Source organism: Felis catus, chromosome A3 (genome assembly GCF_018350175.1).
Source record: "Felis catus isolate Fca126 chromosome A3, F.catus_Fca126_mat1.0, whole genome shotgun sequence".
In the NCBI taxonomy this organism is placed as follows: domain Eukaryota; kingdom Metazoa; phylum Chordata; class Mammalia; order Carnivora; family Felidae; genus Felis; species Felis catus.
The window spans coordinates 117,947,655-117,968,350 of NC_058370.1; the positions used below are offsets into that span (position 1 = coordinate 117,947,655).

General features: G+C 37.6%; 1 protein-coding gene across 11 annotated transcripts in view; it reads right to left on the minus strand.

The window, feature by feature from the left end:
* The window catches only part of BABAM2 (BRISC and BRCA1 A complex member 2), a 425,146-nt gene that overhangs the window by 292,165 nt on the left and 112,285 nt on the right, over positions 1 to 20,696 (minus strand). For all 11 annotated transcript variants that reach the window (XM_045054775.1, XM_045054777.1, XM_045054778.1 and 8 more), the window contains one exon: positions 18,597 to 18,691. In XM_045054775.1, coding sequence (XP_044910710.1) covers positions 18,597 to 18,691 — 95 coding nt within the window. The remainder of the gene's footprint in view (positions 1 to 18,596; positions 18,692 to 20,696) is intronic.

Here is a 20,696-nt window from a genome sequence, read left to right on the forward strand (position 1 = left end):
ATTTAACTTTAAATCACCAACTTTTCCCTTAAATGTTTTTGTGATGCTTCCATTAATATGAAGGAATCAAAGAGGGGTTGCAATCGGCAGCCTCAGAGGGCAGGCATGCTTTCTTCAAGCCACACACGTTTGCTACTTTAAAACCTTCAGACAAAGCATACACACTTCAGAGGTCACAATCCCCACCAATTACAAGTGCCTTTGGACCTATCTTTTTCACTCATTTTTATTACTTGGCTGGCTCCTTTAGGCATCTGAGTTTGCAACACCTGAATTAAGATTTTAGGGCATTTCCTCAAGATATTTTTAGTTCCCTCCACAGTTCCTTCATTTGTGGTAGATGCATAAGGTGTTTATTAGCGTAAGCAAAATGCAACAGAAAAAAAAAATGGCTAAGGTTTCTCAGGCACTGAAAATGAAAGATAAAAACAAAATTCTCCTATTCAATGTGCCCACTAATGTTTGTAAAGCAAATGACTGTCTGGGTGGTATAGTTACTTCACATTACCTTCCCTCTATTAGACCATAAACGGTATGAGAACAGGGACAGTGGTACCATTCCTCTTTGTGCAAGGGTTGGGCTGGACACCGGCTATTCTACGTGGACACTCCAACTATTTGTCAAGTGAATGATCACTACTATTCAATTAATTATAAACTACGTTAAATATATTAAAGGATTCAAAACTTTTCCAGGGTCAAGAAAGATACTGGCTACTGGGAGCTAAACTAATCTGCGGTTATAAGCAGAAGTAGACAAGGGAAACTGAACAGCAATTCTGAAAATACAATATTGCAATATGACTAATTATAGTCATCAATCATTAAAAGTTTGAACAGTCTGAAAAATATTATCTTAAAAGCATTTCAAGATAGAATTTCTTTCCAAAGGTTAGCACACTTAAAATAAGAATGTAAAAAAAAACACAGCTATAAAAACAAAATCAAATTATCATGCCTCAATAGACAAGGTCTAAGGGATACAAAATAGCACATTAAATCAGTTCCCAGTTCAAAAAAAAAAAAAAACCTGCATGAGATGTTGATCTTCCTGTTTTTCATAAACCTTATAATTGCGCTTCCAGAAAACTACCAAGCATCTGCCTCTATGTAGCTAATTCATTTAATCTTGGAGCTCTCACAAGGAAATAGAGAGTATACTGTGCCAGGATCACTATCTTCTCTAGCCAAAATCATAATGCCTTGGAGCCAATTTCCTTTTGGTAAATTTTGATCAAATTCCTTCAATTTGCAACTTCCTTAGTACTGGTAATGGCTGCACATGTCACAAGTTAGTGTGTGTGTGTGTGTGTGTGTGTGTGTGTGTGTGTGTGTGTAACAATATACATTACAAATTTAATAGTAATATGTACACATGTGCACACAGTTGGACGTACCCACACATGCAGTCACACATACATATCCATGCATACCGATTCCTATACATCTCTCTATTTGATGCTCTGTGAATACCACAGTCACAAAGCCCATTCAGACTTCCTTGATCCAGTAAGAATTCTCTGGTAACTAACATTACTTTGTAAATCTGCATTAATCAATTCTACTATGCAGCTAAACATAATGATAATCAAGGTTAATAATAATAATGCTGATGTGATAAATAGTCCCTTAAAATTTTCTGAATCATTAAAGAAAGATCACATTATGTTCTACTTTTAGAGTAAAGGGCATTTTATCAAAATTCAATTATTTTAAAAGAATTGGTGACCCATATATGGCTTATCCAGTAAACTTTTAGAGTCTAAATATTTGATTAATCAGTATACCTTATTTCCCAGTTATTCTTGATAAAGTAGGATTTCTGTGATTTTTAACATATGGCTCCTATATTTAAAGTGCACATATTACATACTATTAACAGGGATTACAGATTAACCACATCACATTTTACAACTATGATCTATAATTCTTCAATCCTTGAAGTGCCAAACTGTTGACTCTCTAGTTGTTGTTATTCTTTAACACTAAGCCACATTAAATATAATTCACCTTTCCTGATGCATCAAGGTCATTATTATGAGAATGTATTATAATGCTGCCTTTTTAAAAAAATGGTATCAGTAGGGGGTTAAGTGAATAGGGTTATCTGTCTTTAAATAACTCTAGGATAATGCATCTTTATAATCCTTCTGTTGTTTCTGACAATTCTCTTCAAATTACTATACACGATATTTGTCTCATTTTGCTATATCCTGTGTCATTATCAATCTTAATCTTTAGTCATGCATTATATACAATTACCTAAGTAAAAACTAAAATGCCTTTATATATCTCATGTATAAAATAGAGCACATAGTTCCTATGACGGCTGTTACAAAATTAAGAACCTCTTATTTTTTTGAGGGGTAGGGCTTATTTTTGGTTTGTGACTATGACCAAATGGTTAAAGGTACATGAAATCTGAGACATGTATCTACCTACCAATTTATAGGAAATTCAGAGGAACAAAGGAACATGTTAAACTATGCCACAGGCATACAATCAACAAAATCCAGTGTGTGGTAATTTCAAAAGGCAATGGCCCTACTTCTTCAACCACAAACTGCACATGGGAGAAAATGAAGATGGAGAAAACTTATCAGCTACAAGAAACTTAGCAGCTAAAAGACCTAACAATTAATCACAGCATGTAGATTTTGGCTCAAACAATTTGAAATTTGAACACTGGTTATTGGTGATGCTAGGGAATTCCTGGCAATGTTTTTAGGCAAGATAACAGTATTCTGGCTATGTCTCTTAAAAGACTTCTTATCACCTCACACCTGTCAGAATGGCTGAAATTAAAAACACTAGACACAACAGGTGTGGGCAAGGATGTGGAGAAAAACAAACACTCGTGCACTGCCAGTGGGAATGCAAACTGGCGCAGCCACTGTGGCAGACCGTGCAGAAGTTCCTCAGGAAGTTAAAAATAGAGTTACCTTATGATCCAGCAATCACACTAGTGAGTATTTACCCAAATGATACAGAAACACTAATTCAAAGGGATAGCTGCACCCCTATGTTTATAGCAGCATTATTTATGAAAATACAATTATGAAAGCAGCGCAAGTGTCCATCAATGAATGAATGCACGGATAAAGAAGATGTGGTGTATACATATGTGTGTCTGTATGTGTACATATACACACACACAATGGAATATTATTCAGCCACAAAAAAGAACGAAATCTTGCTATTTGCAACGACATGGATAGACCTAGAGAGTATTATGCTAAGCGAGATAAGTCAGTCAGAGAAAGACGAATACTGTATGATTTCACTCACATGTGGAATTTAAGAAACAGAACAAACAAGCAAAGGGCGAGAAAAAAAAAGAGAAAGAGAAACAAACCAAGAAACAAACTCTTAATTATAGAGTCTAACCACAAACTGATGGCTACCAGAGATGAGGTGGGTGGGGGACAGGTTAAATTTGGTGATAGGGATTCAGGAGTGCACTTGTTGTGATGAGTACCGGGTGATGTATGAAAGTGTTGAATCACTACATTGTACACCTGAAACTAATATTACACTGTATGTTAACTAACCTGAAACTAATAAAACACTGTATGTTAATGATAATAAGATAATAACTAAAATAAATAATGATTCTTTATCTTTTTATTAATTTTTTTAATGTTTATTTATTTTTGAGAGAGACAGAGACAAGAGTGCAAGGAGGGGAGAGACAGAGAGAGAAGGAGACACAGAATCTGAAGCAGGCTCCAGGCTCTGAGCTGTCAGCCCAGAGCCCGACTCAGGGCTCGAACTCACGAACCATGAGATCATGACCCGAGCCAAAGTCGGACGTTCAACTGACTGAGCCATGCAGGCACCCCAAAGATTCCTTATCTTTTTGAGTAAATACAAAAGTATTTACAGATGAAATGACATAATGTATGGGATTTGCTTCAAAATAATATGGTAAGAGATAAGTGAATGTAGATACAGATGAAACAAGACAATATGAGTTGACAATTCTTGAAGCTAAGTGACAGAGCCATGAAGACTCATTATACAATACTGTTTACTTTTATATATGTTTGAAATTCTCCATAATACAAAGCCTTTAAAAATGAATCAATTCTATGGTTACAAAGAATATTGTTTCGCTCTGATTTCTAAAAACTATCTAAGAATTATGTTTTTGTGTCTAAAAATGGCTAGTTACAAATTTACAGTCATAAATTGATGTTAAACATTTTAAAAAGCTCTATCATTAAACTGATCTTAATTTTTTTAATCGGCTAAGGTTTCTCAATTTTCAAACTTTTCATTAATCCTTTTCCTTAATTTCTTTCTTTTTTTGTTTTGTGGAAAGAGAGCGCACATGGGGAGGAGCAGAGGAAGGGAGAGGGAGTGGGAGAGAGAAAGAGGGTGGGGGAGAGGGGGAGGGAAAGGGGAGGAGGGAGGGAGAGAGGGAGAGGGGGAGAGAGAGAGAGAAAGAGAGAGAGAGAGAGAGAGAGAGTCTCAAGCAGGCTCTATGCTCAGCATGGAGCCCAACGTGGGAGTCAATCTCACAATAGTGAGATCATGACCTAAGCTGAAATCAAGAGTCAGATGCTTAACTGACTGGGCCACCCAGGTGCCCCTACCTTAGATTTTATAAACATCTTCTATTGCATTATTTTCTTAGAAAACAAAATTCTCACAGGACATGCTGTAAAACAGCACATTTACATTAAAACTTTAATGATTATAAATAAAAAGGTCTAAAAAGTACTAACAAAAGAAATGGGGCCTAGGCTCTCTTCAGGAAGTTAAAGTCATGTTAATGGATTTATTTTTAGTCTTCAAAGTTTGCAAATTACTATTAATAGATTTTCTCATTCAAAATATATTAAGGGTGTCAATTTATTCACTTTAAGCTAGAAAAGGCACAGTTTTTAAAAATTTTTTTTAATGTTTTTATTTATTTTTGAGACAGAGACAGAGCATGAGCAGGGGAGGAACAGAGAGAGAGGGAGACACATAATCCAAAGCAGGCTCCAGGCTCTGAGCTGTCAGCACACAGCCCGACGTGGGGCTCGACTCAGGGACCATGAGATCATGACCTGAGGCAAAGTCAGATGCCCAACTGACTGAGCCACCCAGGCGCCCCGGAAAAGATACATTTTCAACATAAATCTACAGCTAATATCTCAAAATCATTTCTGTTCAGTTCTATTCATGTATCAATACAAACACACAAACCCAAATGTCTAAAATAGTTATTTCATCTTTTCCTGACTCTAAAATGCTTTTAACTTAATATGAGTGGATTTAGTGAATTTGGGCTCAGGAGCAGTATTGAGGTAGGGTCGAAAGTAAAACAAATGATTAACTTACACTTTTAATATATTAGTTTTTAAATTAAAATCAAACTTCCTTGGGACAAATTTTGCATTTTTAAAATACTTCCTACAGGGGCTTACTGAGCTAAAGTCCATGGTAACCTTCCAAGTACCTCCAAATCAATAAAATAAATAAATCCTTTTAAAATGTCCTTTGAACATACAAATGATATACAATTGTTATATTAGTCCTTACCGATGAATTTTTTCAAATCTCCTAAAGGACCCCCTTTGATTTCAAATGAGTGATGATCTCTGGTAGACAATTTTAGATACTATAAGTAATTTGCTTCCTTTCTTTTAAAAAATCTATAATAATCCAGACTTTTTACTTTTCAATATGGCTTCTTCATAAATGTTCTTGAAATACAGTCAAGAAACTACATTATAAATGTGTTGAATGTTTTGCTTATAATAATATTGTGCTTCTATGGTATTTTCATAATCCCAATAACTTAAAAACATTTTTTAATGTATACAAGGTCTACTGAGTCATTGTCAGTTCAAGGCTACAAACCACTCTGTGGTTAACTGATTACATCAGACCCGCGTAAGGGTTGAGCTGGCACTTTGCAGGTTTAAATATCTTGGCTCTCCAAAGCCTGTGTGGGGGCTGCAGTTTGGCATAAAATTCTCAGCCGGATGCAGATAATTTCTCCGAAAAATGTTTTTAAATGGCTAAGAGGTTTTTTTTTTGTTTTTTTTTTTTTTAGCTTTTTTAAAATGTTGGAGAAAGCATACATTAGAACCAGGTTCAAATTTATGAGGCTCTTCTCCTTTTTAAAATGTTCCCATCCCCATAGATAACCCAAGTACAGCAAAATAATCCCAAACCTAAAGACTTTCAAATAAAGTACAAAACCTCACATTTATATGAGTTGAAATGTAAGCTCAAAACGCAGAATAAGCTGCTTCCAATTATATAGGGAAACAAGGGGACCTCTTTGAAAATACAAATATTTGCCAAGCTCTCTGTACTTATCATTATTATGTTGCCCTTGGTCATTTTGGTTTCCACACCCACAATTTTATTTCTATTTTTCCACTCAAATATTACTTTCCTTACTCCCACAACAGCCTTGTGACACTGGGAATAATATTAAGAGTTTTATCAATAAATATAGGCATAGGTACTAGGTGCCTTGGCCAGCATAATCCATCCGGTAATCAACAGAGCTGACCAGTACTCATCCAAACTGTCAAGGTCATCAAAAACAAGGGAAGTCTGAGAAACTGCCACAACCTAAACAGACATGAAGATTATGCAAGACTAACGTAATGTGGTATCTTGGACAGGATCCTGAACAGAAAAAGAACATTATTAAAAAAGAAAAAAAAAACTAAGAGAATCTGAATAAAGTAAGGGCTTTAGTTAATAATACTGTATCAATATTGGTTCATTAATGTTCACATATGAATCACAGTAATGTAAGATGTTAATAACACCAGGGGAAACTGAACGTGGGGCATGCAGAAACACTGCACTATCTTTGCAATAATTCCGTAAATCTAAACCTAAAAATTCTAAAAGTTCTAAAATTAAAAGTTTGTTAGGGTTTATTCACTCATCAGGCCCTGTATGCCAAAAGCACACAAATCAAGCATATTGGAAGACCAGCCTCTGAAACAAGTGGAGAATGTGAAATAATCAATTTCAAGATTCTGAAGGAATATAACCAACAGTTAACCGCACATTTTTCTTTAAAAATATATAATAAAAATTTGACTCCTCTGAAAAACTAATGCGCGTACATGAAGTTCATAACAATTTCCAGAAGTGCACTTAACAGCAGGTGGCTACAAAGTAAAGATATCAAAAATTTCTGTAATCCTCAATACCACAGGGGGAAAAAAAATTACCTAGATCATGAACATCTCACAAAAGCTTCAATGTCTTTTTCTAAAAAGGAAAACAAAACCTAGTAAGTCTGCAGTAGTTCCTTAAAGTCAGAGGCTATGCTAGTAATGAGTAATCTTTAGCTTTGGATTCCAAACCCCTTACAATTTCACCTCAATCTACCTCTGTAACTGTATTTTCTAATATTTGCCCATGCAAACTCTCCCCCAATAAAACCGGTTTGCTGCTCAGTGCTTCCAATATGTTGTCCTTGGTTCGTGATGCTTCTCTGGAAGCTCTGTCCCCCTGCCCACAGCGCCATCCCCTCTGTTCATTTACTAAATCCTATCCCCTGCTTGAAGACCCAGGTAAAACCCTCCTACCTCCATGAAGCCTCAGATCACCACAGACTCCACAATCACTACCCCATCAGAACTCCGGTGCCATTAATGTGGTACTTAGCATATCGATGCATTTAAAAAAATATATGTATTGGTGTGTACTTACTAAGTCCCCTTACCACATGTAAGTGTTAGAAATTAAAGATGAATAAGACACGGTCTCTGCTTCAAGGTGCTCAGGGAATGGTAGAAAAGACAAAAATGGAAACACACAATTACTGGACAAAATAGTAGTGCTCCAGAGATAGTATTAGGGTGCCATGACAGTATACTACAATTTGCTACAATATTTCTCTTTTTAAGTTTAAGTCCTGTTTCTCCAAACAAGCCAAGGTCCTCTTGAAAGGCAGAGTTCTTCATCTCCAACTCAATGTTGTGTGCATGCTAGCCAGAAACAATTCTGATGCAGTTACACTAAAACTTTTGTTCCACTCTTATTTTCTTAAGAGAAACATGGGCAGAATCCCTGTTCATAGCCATAAGACTTACAACGATGAATTAAGACTGTTTTTAGTTAAGTTATTAACCATAAACTACTATTAGTTACTAAGAATTCACAAATTATCATTTCACTTAGTTAACAGCCTTAAGCGGCAGTCCGCGTTTTTTATGAGAAATTTAAAGAAAAAGGACTGGTTTCCGATACACCTTTTATTTGCCTGGGTAAGTACTAACCATCAGAACAGGTCAAAAGAATAGAAGCCAATTTTAAAAGATGTTTCAGATCAATCTGTAATGTCATCAGAGACATGCTTACGATAATATATAAAGTAAAAATCACTGACAACTGTGGAGGACATACGTACAGGTGACACAGATGCAGAAAAACACTAGGAGTAAAGACATTAACTTCATTATACATTAACACTCGTCTCTAAATTGTGCACAATCATAGATTTGTTTTCTTGGCACTTGCCTATATTTCATATGTTAATAATAATAAAAATATGTTATCATAACTTTAAAACCCAACTCTCAGAGGACAATGCTGGAGAGGGTAGAAGGTGATAGAGAGGATAACAAAGGAAATCAACCAACCAACGACAATGAGCAATCTCCAAACACAGATCATGAACTAACTCCTCTTGCTCTGGGAGAGCAAATTCTTAAGCTGAAATGCGTCACATGCAAGTCAGTACCTCATTTTCCCAAAAGCATTTTTGCAAATTCAATCGAGTAAATCAAAACTGGTAACATCTGCTAAATGTTATATTTGCCATTGGATTTCAAAAAATAACTTGGTTTGCCTTTTTTTTTTCATTTGTCTTATGAGAGTGAACATCTTAAATGTCCCTTGTTTGTACTTTCAAGATGCTCTGTTTTTCTACAACTGTGCTTTTAAAGCCCTGTTTATAACACACGCCTTCAAAATTATACGTGTATATAGACATGTGTATATGTTAATACTCCACTCCTTAATCTACAGTTAGTTGTAACAGCAATGCCTTTGGAAAAATAGATGAAATCACAAATCAACGTTTTTAAACCAAAGCCTTCCACCATCTCCCCTTAGGAGGTACATTTTACAAAGAATAACGTTGACATCCCTCCTACCTCATAAAATGTTTCCATGGCTGATAAGTAAAAACAGTGATATTGGGTAGAAGTACAAATTGAGTTTTTAACTCATCAGCACATAAACCAATTTTGCATCAAAATTTCTAGTAATTCTCTCGTACTCACTTGGATCATACATAAATGCATCCTTTGAATCCAAGCTGCATTCAACTCGAGAGAGCACGAGATGCCACCTCTAAATAACATTCACCCTTATTTCTACCTTAGAAAAACCTACTGGAACTTAAAGTCTAGGTTTTCATAAAAAAGGAAGAAGTACACTGTTTTCAAACATTTTACTAATTAATGTTACTTAACATTTTTATTAACGTCAAATATTTTTAATTAATACTTTGTATTAATTCTGTATTCTTGCCAACAAAGCGAGTAGTATTTTATGGTCCACTAAAGTTTTGTGTGTTTTTGCTATGAAAGTAAAGGGTAAAATTATATGTTCTCAAAAATGCAAAACAACTGACTTCTGCTTTTACCCTGGGGACATTTGCAAATTCCAGGCACAAGAGGGAGGCTGAGAATCCAGGCTTTGCACAGTCACAAAGCTGCTGCTGGACTCAGAAAAATCATTTAGAACTTTTGGCAGAGCCTTTAGAGACATCAAACATGTAGCCAGTTACCCTCAAGATATTTGATGAATTCTGTGGCCGCCCATGGGCAAGAAGCTAAAATTAAGCAAGTACCTCTGAAAAGCAGAGCCGAGCTATCAACAGTCTTATAATCGAAAATTTAGAATTTCAAATCTATTGGGGCAAAGATCCATGCCAGGTATTTGAATATTTGGTAAATGATGTGGAATTCTACTTTAAAATATTTCATAAGCCAAGGATCTTAGAAGTGTCTGAGAACACTGACCACTCCAGACTTTCACAAAAAAGCCCTGAAGAACTCTACCTCAGAAATCATAGTGAACCACAGGTAGACGACCCTTACCAAAGACATAAACCAGCCTCAACCCAGCAGAGTCCTATATAGCTTCAGGTGATCAATCAACACTCTGCCTAGGAGAGGGGACAATGAACCCTCTCTCTATAAGATGATCACATCATCTGAAGCCTCTATGGTTGCTTTTTTTTTTTTTTAAACAGGAATGTCTGACATTCACTCAAAACTACGAAAGACGGCAAATGCAGAACCACGTGACTGATAACTAAAGAAAAAAGCAGGCAAAATAAATAGACCCTAGGATAGTCCAGATATTACAACTGGCTCACAGGACTGGAAAATAAATAGGATTAGCATGTGCAATAAAATGGCAAAACTATAGATAAAAAGATAAATTCACCAAAGCATTGCGGAATTGAAAAACATATTACTAAAAATAAGAACTCATTAAGTGGACTTAACAGTAGAGTAGACACAACAGAAAACAATACACTGGAAGAGAAGTTTGGCATTGTCTAGTTGTGCTATTCATTTACTGCCGCTCCTCTTCCCAATCTACTCGTTTGTCCTGTTTATGAAACTGGGACTGGACCCCGCAAACACTTTTTCTTTGCCAGCTGGTGCAATGTTTAGCTTGTCAGTAGAAAGTGATGGAGGGACGGCGCAAGGCATAACAGAGGGAGGAGCTTCTAATCCCGGTTCTGAGGTACTTTTCATAGTTGCCCCTATGGTGCCACTGCCAGAGGCATGCAGGAGACTCAGTAGTGCCACCCTCCAGCCTGTTTAACCGGCACCCAGCCCATCTCCACTCGCCACCCTGGCCCACCAGCACCCAGTAGGCCACACCAGTTCTGGTCTGCGGCACCCCCAAGTGCAAATCTCCATAATCCAGTGGGCTGCGGTCACACCCTCTCCAACAAGGAGGACAGAATGTCGGCCCGGGGCAGGGAACGGAGACCCAGGGAAGGGGCCTTCCAAGTTTGTTCCCTCTTGGGTATTCTCTCTCAGCCACGGAGTAGCTGCTTTCTACAACCGCTGTGCTTTGCATTCTCTAGAGTGCTCTTCTAGTCCGTTAAGGAGCTAATAATTCTCGTTACTCAATTTTCCCTATTTGAGTTACTGGTATGGTTTCTGCTCCTGACTAAACTCCGAATGATAAACTGGTCAAGTTTCCTTTTAAGGGTACCTTGTTTGTACTTTCAAGATGTTCTGTTTTCCTACAACTGGGCTTTTAAAGCCTAGTTATAACACATACCTTCAAAATTAAACATGTGCACGCGCACGCGTGTTTATTAATCCTCTCCTTAACCCTCTACACCACGTGGCCCAGCAAGATAGCCCTTCCGTATATACCCCTCAGAAATGCACACACATATTCACTAAGACAGGCACAAGGATATTCATGATAGTACTATTCACAACAGCGAAATCCTAGAAAGAATCCAAATGTCGATCAATCCTAGAATGAATAAATAAACTGCTCTGCGCTCATGCAATGGAATGAGCAAACAACAATAACAAACTACAGGGGTGAAGCTCACAAATAAATGTGGGGTGATGGGGCGCCCAGGTGGCTCAGTCGGTTAAGCATCCGACTCCTGATTTCGGCTCAGGTCACGATCTCATAGTTCATGAATTTGAGCCCCGCATCGAACGGATCCTGATCTAAGTGCTGGTTACATGGTATGTTTATTTTTTGGAAATTCTCCATGTAAGACACTTGTGATTTGCACACTCTCCTGTAGATACATCCTTCTTCTATAAGTTATATAAAAATGTGGATCTTTTATAAATGATCAAAGAATCTGTTCCTTAGTCTCAACACTTCCTGTGCTCGGAGCTGGTAGAGCACTCCTCCAATTATCCCCATGGCATCATGGGTACACACCCCCATCCCTGCACCTATCGCCTCAGGCTACAGTTTCATTCACTTCTCTGTCTTGAGCATTATGTCCAGCCTTAGGGCTAAAGAGGAGTCTTTTAAGGGTCTCAAATGAGGCGGTAAATAAATATTTGAAAAATGAAAGAGATTGCGGTTTTAAAATGTGCTGTAGGCCATGGCACAGGGAAGTGTCTCGGAATAGGAGCACCACACACCTGGACGGCATTTTGCAGCCATGGGCCATGCAGTCCATCTCAGCAAAGCACATTCTTCACATACATTTCATGTACACACGGGACGGGCACTGTTTTGCAAGGACACATTCAAAAGATGGCCTTCGGAAGGCACAGTGAAGAGCGAGCAGGGGAGCAGTGACAAGGTGTGAGCACAATCCTTCTTTCTACACTTACATTCCATATGAGCAGAAAAATCAGTGAAGGAATGAGTAACATTAGATTCCCTACCGTGAAGGTGCTTGTCCCAAACCCAAGACCGCTCTTACCTTCTTCAAACTAGGAAGTCAGATATCAGTGGCTTCCACTTTTGCTATAATTGCAACATGTCCTTCTCATTTAAACTTCTGAACCACCCTTCCTCCTTGGTGCAATTTTATTTTAAATTAAAGGGAATTATCATTATTACTTTTGGGGAAAGAATTTCACAATGCCCTCTGGGTAGCCAAACATACCACAGGGCATTGCAAAACTGAGGCTGAAAATCACTGCCTCAGAGATTCTGCTAACTGATTTTTATCTCCCAGTTTCTCTAAAACTGAATCTCTTCTTCTATTTTGAAATTTTCATCTAAAACATCTTTTCGAGTCTTGGAAACCAACAAGTCCCTTAAGAAATACACAAACTTAGGGGAGACCTGTTCATCTAACAAACATATATTGTGCACCTCCACATACCAGACACTTTTCTAGATACTAGGACACGGCAGTGAAGAAAATGAATTCATTCTCTCATGAGGCTTTCATTCCAGTGAAGAAACAAGGGGAACCCTCTATCCCAATTTGCCTGGGACTACCCAGTTTCAGCACTGAAGGCACTACATTCCAGAAAACCCATCAGCCTCAGGCACACCAGGACCATTGGTCACCCTGGGACAGAGGTACCAAACAAATAAGCAACCAAAAATTTATCAAATAGTAGTTAAGTGCAAAGAAGAAAACAAAGCATGATTTAAAAATGACAGCGTAGGGGCGCCTGGGTGGCTTGGTCGGTTAAGCGTCCGACTTCGGCTCAGGTCATGATCTCACGGTCTGTGAGCTCGAGCCCCGCGTCGGGCTCTGTGCTGACAGCTCAGAGCCTGGAGCCTGTTTCAGATTCTGTGTCTCCCTCTCTCTCTGCCCCTCCCCTGTTCACGCTCTGTCTCTCTCTGTCTCAAAAATAAATAAATGTTAAAAAAAAATTTTTAAAAATAAAATAAAATAAAAATGACAGCCTAATGGGGAGGGTGTTACTACTACTTTGTATAAGGACACCAGGAAAGGCCTCTCCGATATAATGACATTTGAAAATAGGAGGGAAGCAAGCCATTCAGATAAATGGGGGAAGAGAGTTATGAATGAAAGCGGTGAATAGCAATTCTCTAGCTGGATCTAGATTCAACGCAATTCCTATCAAAATCCCAGCTGGACTCTCAGAAGAAACTGACAAGCTGATCCTAGGAAATGCAAGGGACCCACAACAGTCAAAAGATTCTTGGAAAAGAAGAACAAAGTTGGAAAACTCATATTTCACACTTCAAAACTTATTACAAAGTCAGAGCAGTCAAGACAGTGTGGTACTGTATAAGGTTAAAATACAGATCAAATCAATAGAAAGGCAAGTTCAGAAATACACCCTCACATTTATAGTCAATTGAGTTTCAACAAGAATGCCAAAAGAACTCAACAGGAAAAAACAGTTTTTCCAATAAATCATATTTAGACATCTGGATCTCCACTTATAAAACAATGAAATAGGGCCTCTATCTCACACAATACACAAAAATTAACCCCAAATGGATCAAATACCTAAATGTCAGCAAAAAAAATTCCAGAATTTTTTAAGGAAAAGATAATGGTAAGATTTCATAACCTTGGACTAGGCAATGGTTTCTTAGATGTGAAATCGAAAGCACACACAACAAAATAAAATGTAGAGAAGTTAGACTTAAATATTTTTTGTCCTTCAAACAATGCTACCTAGAAAGTTAAAAGAAATCCACAGAATGGAAGAAAATTGTGACAAGTCATATACCTTATATCCAGAATATACAATGAACTCTTACACCTCAACAACAGAAGGCAAATATCTCAATTTAAAAAATGGGCAAAGGATTTGAACAGACACTTCTCCAAAGAAGTTATAAAAATGGGCAATAAGGACATGAAAAGATGCAAAACGCCATTAGCCATCAGCAAAACACAAACCACAACCACAATGAGATACCACTTCACAGGCTATAATCAAAAACACAGATAATAACAAATTTGGGTTATTTGGGTGTGGAGAAACTGGAACACTTATATACTGCTGGTGGGCATGTAAAATGGTATAGCCACTTTGGAAAGCAGCCTGGGAGTTTCTCAAGAAGCTAAACATAGTCCCCATTTGACACAGCAATTCTACTCCTAGGGATATATCCAAGAACAATTAAAACAGTCCTTATAATAGCCAAAACATAAAAACAACCCAAATGTTTATCAACTGATGATGGATACATAAAATGTGGTATATGCACACAATGTAATATTATTTAGCAATAAATAATGAAGTAGTGATACATGACACGTTGAAAACTGTATGCTGATGAAACTGGTCAGTCACAAAGGATCACATACTGTACGATTCCATTTATAGGAACTGTCCAGAACAAGCAAATCCACAGAGACAGAATGCAGAATAGTTACTGCTTAGAGTGGATACAGGTAGGAGTGGGGAGGATAGGGAAGTGACTGCTAATGTTTAAATTTGACTTTGATAATAACAGATGTTAACTAGACACTGTGGTGATCACTTCACAATAAATACAAATATCAAATCATTATGTTGTACCCTTGAAAGCAAATAATGTTAAAATGTCAATTATACTTCAGTTTTTAAAAATGTAAATTCAACTCTGGCAATGGTTACACAACTCTGTCAATATACTAAAAACCACTGAATTATACACTTTAAATGGGCAGATTGCATGGCACATAAACTATGTCTCAATAAAGCTGGTAATTAAAAAAAAAAAAGAAAAGAAAAGAAATGAAGCTGTCCCCAAAATGGAAAATGATACCTCACTGGAAACAATGTCAAGCAAAGACAAACGACCTTCTGTTGGAGACGTTACTATAAAAGATGGGTTCAATGAGTGATTCCCAACAGCAGTTCACAAACTAATACATAGAAATGGCCCAGAGAATTTAATGACTCTTCAGCTCCCTAACAGGTGTAATTCGCTATTCCAGTGGGATCCAGGAATCTGTATTTTTAACAGGCTTCCTAAATTATTCTAATGGATAGCCAGAAGTGGGAACCACTGGACAACTACATTTATAACTCCATGATTTTATGACTCTGGTGTCCATGAGATACTTGTCTCTGGTGTCTATCTAGTATTTATCTGGATCTGGTATCTCTATCTAGTATTTTGCATTCATCTGAGGATCTCAAAGTCCTTAATGAAACTCATCTCTGTGAATGAAGAGTTTGAGTGTGGAAAGAGGTGACTTCATCTGATGGATTAGAGCACCTCACATATTTTTATTGACTTTATGTGCATCCTTTATTTAATTTACTTCAAATCCTTTCATGGAAAGAAGCCAGTTTAAACAAATTGAATAAATAAAATATTCTCAAACACTGTATTTCTCAAAGTGGAACACATTTTTTTCTCACCTATTTGTAATTTAATACACTTTTTATTAAAGAGCACAAACATATTATGGAATCAAATGCAAAATAATTTTTATTAATTTTGAAGATAAAACCCAGTAACTTCAGGGAAATTCCATATTTGCCACAGCGACTACTTTGGACTACACTCCCAGAAATCTAAGGGTACCTATTCATTCCCTCCTGCAATTAGTACTTCAAGGGGAAAATCCAAAAACTCTAGACATTCTGTTCTCCGCTCCATAGGTGATGAAATATGTAATCCCTCCTTCATTCAGAACTTCATACGGACTAATCAGGTTATTAGTGACTGTGTTCTGCACACTGCAGGAAGGAAGGAAAAAAGGCTGACCTGAATTGAAGAATTAAACCATAACCTGTTAACAGGTGAGGGAAAAGTCCTTTGGAGGCATGCTACGCTCAGGGAGACGTCTGCTGACATTTATCCTGTCCTAGTGTTTTAGCCAGATGACAATGAACATCCAGAGTACCTCTAGGGTTGGGTGGACCTCACCAGCTGGTAGACGGTGTCCCTTGGTTGCTTTTCTAGACTTGCCTAAACCACTGGTACCGGAAGAAGCACTGGGTAGCCTGCCTGAGTCCTCAGATTGACTATAGTTGAAGAAAGCATTCCCCTAGATTTGTAATTGTCCTCTTAGACATAGTGCTTTGATTTTTTTTTGGCTGTTCCTCTTCAGCTAATTTCTCAAAAACACCTGCAAAAACTTCACTCAGGGACTAAATATAAGAAGAGTAGAGTTATAATAATCAACTCTGACACAATTATATAATTCTAGGTCCATTTTCTCAGTATTAGAATAGAAAAATAGTGGGGTGCCTGGGTGGCTCAGTCGGTTAAGCATGTGACTCTGGATTCTGGCTTAGGTCATGATCTCAGGGTGGTGAGATCGAGCCCCACCTCACACTAGGCACTGGGTGTGCAGTCTGCTTGGGATTCTCTCTCCCTCCCTCTCTGCCCCTCCCCTGCTTGCACACTCACCCTTGCCCAGGTGCTCTCTCTCTCAAAAAATACTAAAATAAAAAGAATTTCAAAACCCATACAAAATAAAATAAAACAGAAAAGTGGAATAAGCTGAACCTCAAGGTCCTTTTGGGTTTTAAATTCTACACTCTCACAATACTTTTCAATATAGAAGATGTGCCTTGCAAATTTTAAAGGCAATTCCCAAGAAAGAAGTTGTAAATATTTCTTATCCTTTCCTTCATGGTATTCCCTCTTGTATCATCCTAGCTCAAAGCCCCTTTCTTCGCCCTCCCCCAGATTTTTGCAACAGTCCTCAGTTCTGCTCCTCACCCTTTCCTTGATCCATTATACTGACCACATTGCTACTGAATGATTCTGTTATTATCATGTCCTTCAGTGGCTCTTAACCTAGCATTCAATGTTCTCCACAATCTTGTCCCAACTTCCCTCTCTAACCTTTTCCAGCCCTTCCCTATATTAACTTACACTTCAGCAAACCTGTCAGTAGCGCTACAATACATTATACATTTCATTTGCTTATGTCATGCCCCCTGTTTGAAATTCTCTCTGCCATACTCCCTACTTAGGCTCCATTCTTTGAGAGTGAGTCCAAGTGTCACCTCTATTACAAAGCCTTTTCCGACAACCTTCTTTAAATTCCTGGAGCACTTAGCCTGTAATACATCTTTGGCATTTCACATATGTTACCCTCCACTGGGCAGATTTAACACAGAAGAGGTCTGTAGAGATACTTCTGACTCTTTAACTCCAGGTAAGCCCCTCCGCTTCAATATGGGGTCAATGTGTAACACGTAGCATCTAAAGGGACCATGCTTAAACTACACATTTTTGAAAATCAACTAGCAGTTTGAGTGTAATTATTAGAAATTTTGCAACAAACCCAGCCTACTCTTGCCAATCGCATTTTTACGGCTGTGTTCCAAAATTTAAGATAATTCTTTAGGTTTGGGTTAAAACTTCCTGTTTAACACTTCCCTTTTTAAAAAGGGAGGGGGGAGGGGACAAGATTTCAAAGTCATCAAAATTTTTAATTACAAAACTTTGAGACAAAGAAGACCAAACAAAGGACATAGTTTTGAACAACAAAACCCTCTTATAGTATAGGCATCATGGCAAAACTGAACTTGAGAAGGGAAAGAAAGAGACATTTTGTCTGGTCAGACGTTTTAAACAAAATGGCACATGTTTTTCTCCACGAGCAACGTGAAACACACAATTTTTTATGTAAACCACATGTGCTCTGACAAGTACCACAGCTCCTTTCCCTGCTTTAACCCCAGAAATATTTTACTTTAACTACAAAGTTTTTGGTCTTGCTTAATAAAGAACACTTAATCTGATCTTTACCCTCCTGATAATAATACTGAGATAATATGGATACAAGTCCAAATTTGCCACTTTCACTTCTATACAAAAAAGGCCTCTTGAAGAGCCAAGAAACACTCCCCTAACAAGCTCTGTGATGAAGTGTTAGTAAACATTAGAAAATTGATTGCAGGCATGAAATATTAAGTTAAAATGAAGAAATCTCTTCAACATGTCTCTTTAAGCTGAAGTAAAAATATTTTAACCGATATGCTACAGATTTTAATTCAAAATAGTCTGCAAGTAAAACTGCAATGAAAAAAAAATCTTTAAACTATGTTGGCACATGAAGAGTTGTACTTATTTCAGAGGACAGAGGGAAAAAGGGGTGGAAAAAACCCCACATGTTTGGCAAATTTATCTGTCAAGCAATTGTCAAAAGCTAATTTTATTTTCCTTCAACAAATAAAGATCATCCAAAACGAGCCTGCAGTACTCACATGCAGAGCCGAGGGATCTGGCAGGAATTCAGCATCTTCTCCAAAGATAAAATCAGGGGGCAGCTCTGGGTATTGGGCATTGAAAATGATATCCCCTGAAAGAAAAGAAAACATCAGGCCTTTTGTATTTCCTTGCTAATTTATGAACGTTCTGAGGAATGCATCAAAAACACTTCTGAAAAAAAAAAAAAAGAAAGGAGTTTACATTTACTTTAACAAAAAGAAAAAATTCTGAGGGACGCCTGGGTGACTGTCGGCTAAGCGTCTGACTCTTGATTCCGATTCAGGTCATGATTTCACGGTTCATGAGTTCAAGCCTCGCATCAGGCTCTGCGCTGTCAGATTCTCTCTGCTTGGGATTCTCTCTCACCTCTCTCTCTGCCCCTACCAAGCATTCTCTCTCTCTCTCAAAATAAATAAATAAATGAATAAATTTTTGAAAAGCATCTTCTAAATGATTAATTCTTCAAATGGAAGAAATGATATCATCTTTTAAATTCCTATCTACAACACGCAGTCAGAAGTTTTCTCTCCTACCACACTACAAATATAAATACCCAAGCAGAAAAGTGGAAGCATCCACATCCAAGGCACACGAAGATTTTTTCTATAAGAAATGTTACCGTCCAATCACTGCCTGCTAATTAAGAAGCCTTTCCTGAAGACTGTTTCTCTAAAGATAAGGACCTTGCCTTGAAAAAATTAAACATGCAAACTTTTGGTATAATGGAAAGAATATTTGGCTTGGAATCAAAAAGGTCAGGTTTATATCTACAATGTATCCTAATTATTTATTAGCTGACACCGTCTTGAAACACAAGACAAATTACAAAGTCTCCTTAACAAATTTGTGTTGCTAAGTTCTTCCACCTCTGTTCCTTTCCTGTCTCCTTCTTTAGCATTTTTTTTTTGCCCCTCTGCTCACCCCAAGAACCAGTACTCATCATTCTGCTAATACCAACCAGCACATTAGTGTACGGACAATTGAACACACGTACCGGGTTCTAGCGTATGAGTGTGTATACATGTGCACGTGCACACAACCTCTGTACCCACGCACAGAGTTTCATCAGTCCAATCATTTTTCCTGCTCAGACAGGATCTTCATAGTAATATCCAAATTGATACACTTAGACTTCAGTTCTCACTTGAGCCTCCCTACCTCTACGCACTATGTGTTTCAGTCTCAAACTCTGCAAGTCTAAAAACATGCTCTGACTCTCCTTTTTCTCGCTCCTCACTTCCCCTAGCTGATTTTCCTATTTCTAGAGATTCCTTAATCCTCCATGCTGTGACTTGAGTGTCCTCTTTGACCTTACGCACACTCTTTATACTATTAGAAAACAAGTCACCTCAATTCTCCCTCCAAAATGTTTCTCACATGGGTATTTCCTGCTGCTAACAGCTCTCTCCAGGCCCAGATGACCTAGTTCATGCATTCATGCATCCAACAAAAAAAAAGTAAAATTGAATTCTGCTGTAGCCACTATGCTAGCCACTAAAGATAAAAGAAAAAACTCTGCTCTTTAAGAATCGACAGACTAGAAGAACTCAATTATTTTCATACCCTCCTAAGTGGTCTCCTGGTACAAATTTCCCTCCAGCCCATAATATATGCTATCACCAAGTAAACATTCTTAAAGTAATGCTTTGCCCCAAAACCTTCTAGCTCCAAAAACTTCAATGATTTGCTAATGTCAAATGGAGTAAAGGGCAAATCTTTCAAACTAGCCTTAAAGGCCTCTGAAATATGACGTTCCTACTTATTGGTTCACCCTTCTATCTACAAGCCAATACCAACCTTCCATTCCAGTCGATATGATCTGCTTACTGACCTGCAAACTATGACACCTACTTGAAATGCCCTTTCTCCTTGCTCAGTTCTTACCTCTCCTTTATAAGTGGACTTTATAAGTCCACTTAATAACCCTGCCTTGCATGAAGACTTTCCTGATAAATCCAGTACACGCCAATCATCATTGCCTCACATTCAACAATACTGACCAGTGACGCCATTCACTTGAGTATTTAGTTGTAGTATTATATTGTATTTTTCCTGTTCTACTGATTTCAACAATTCATAATAAACACATGGTATAT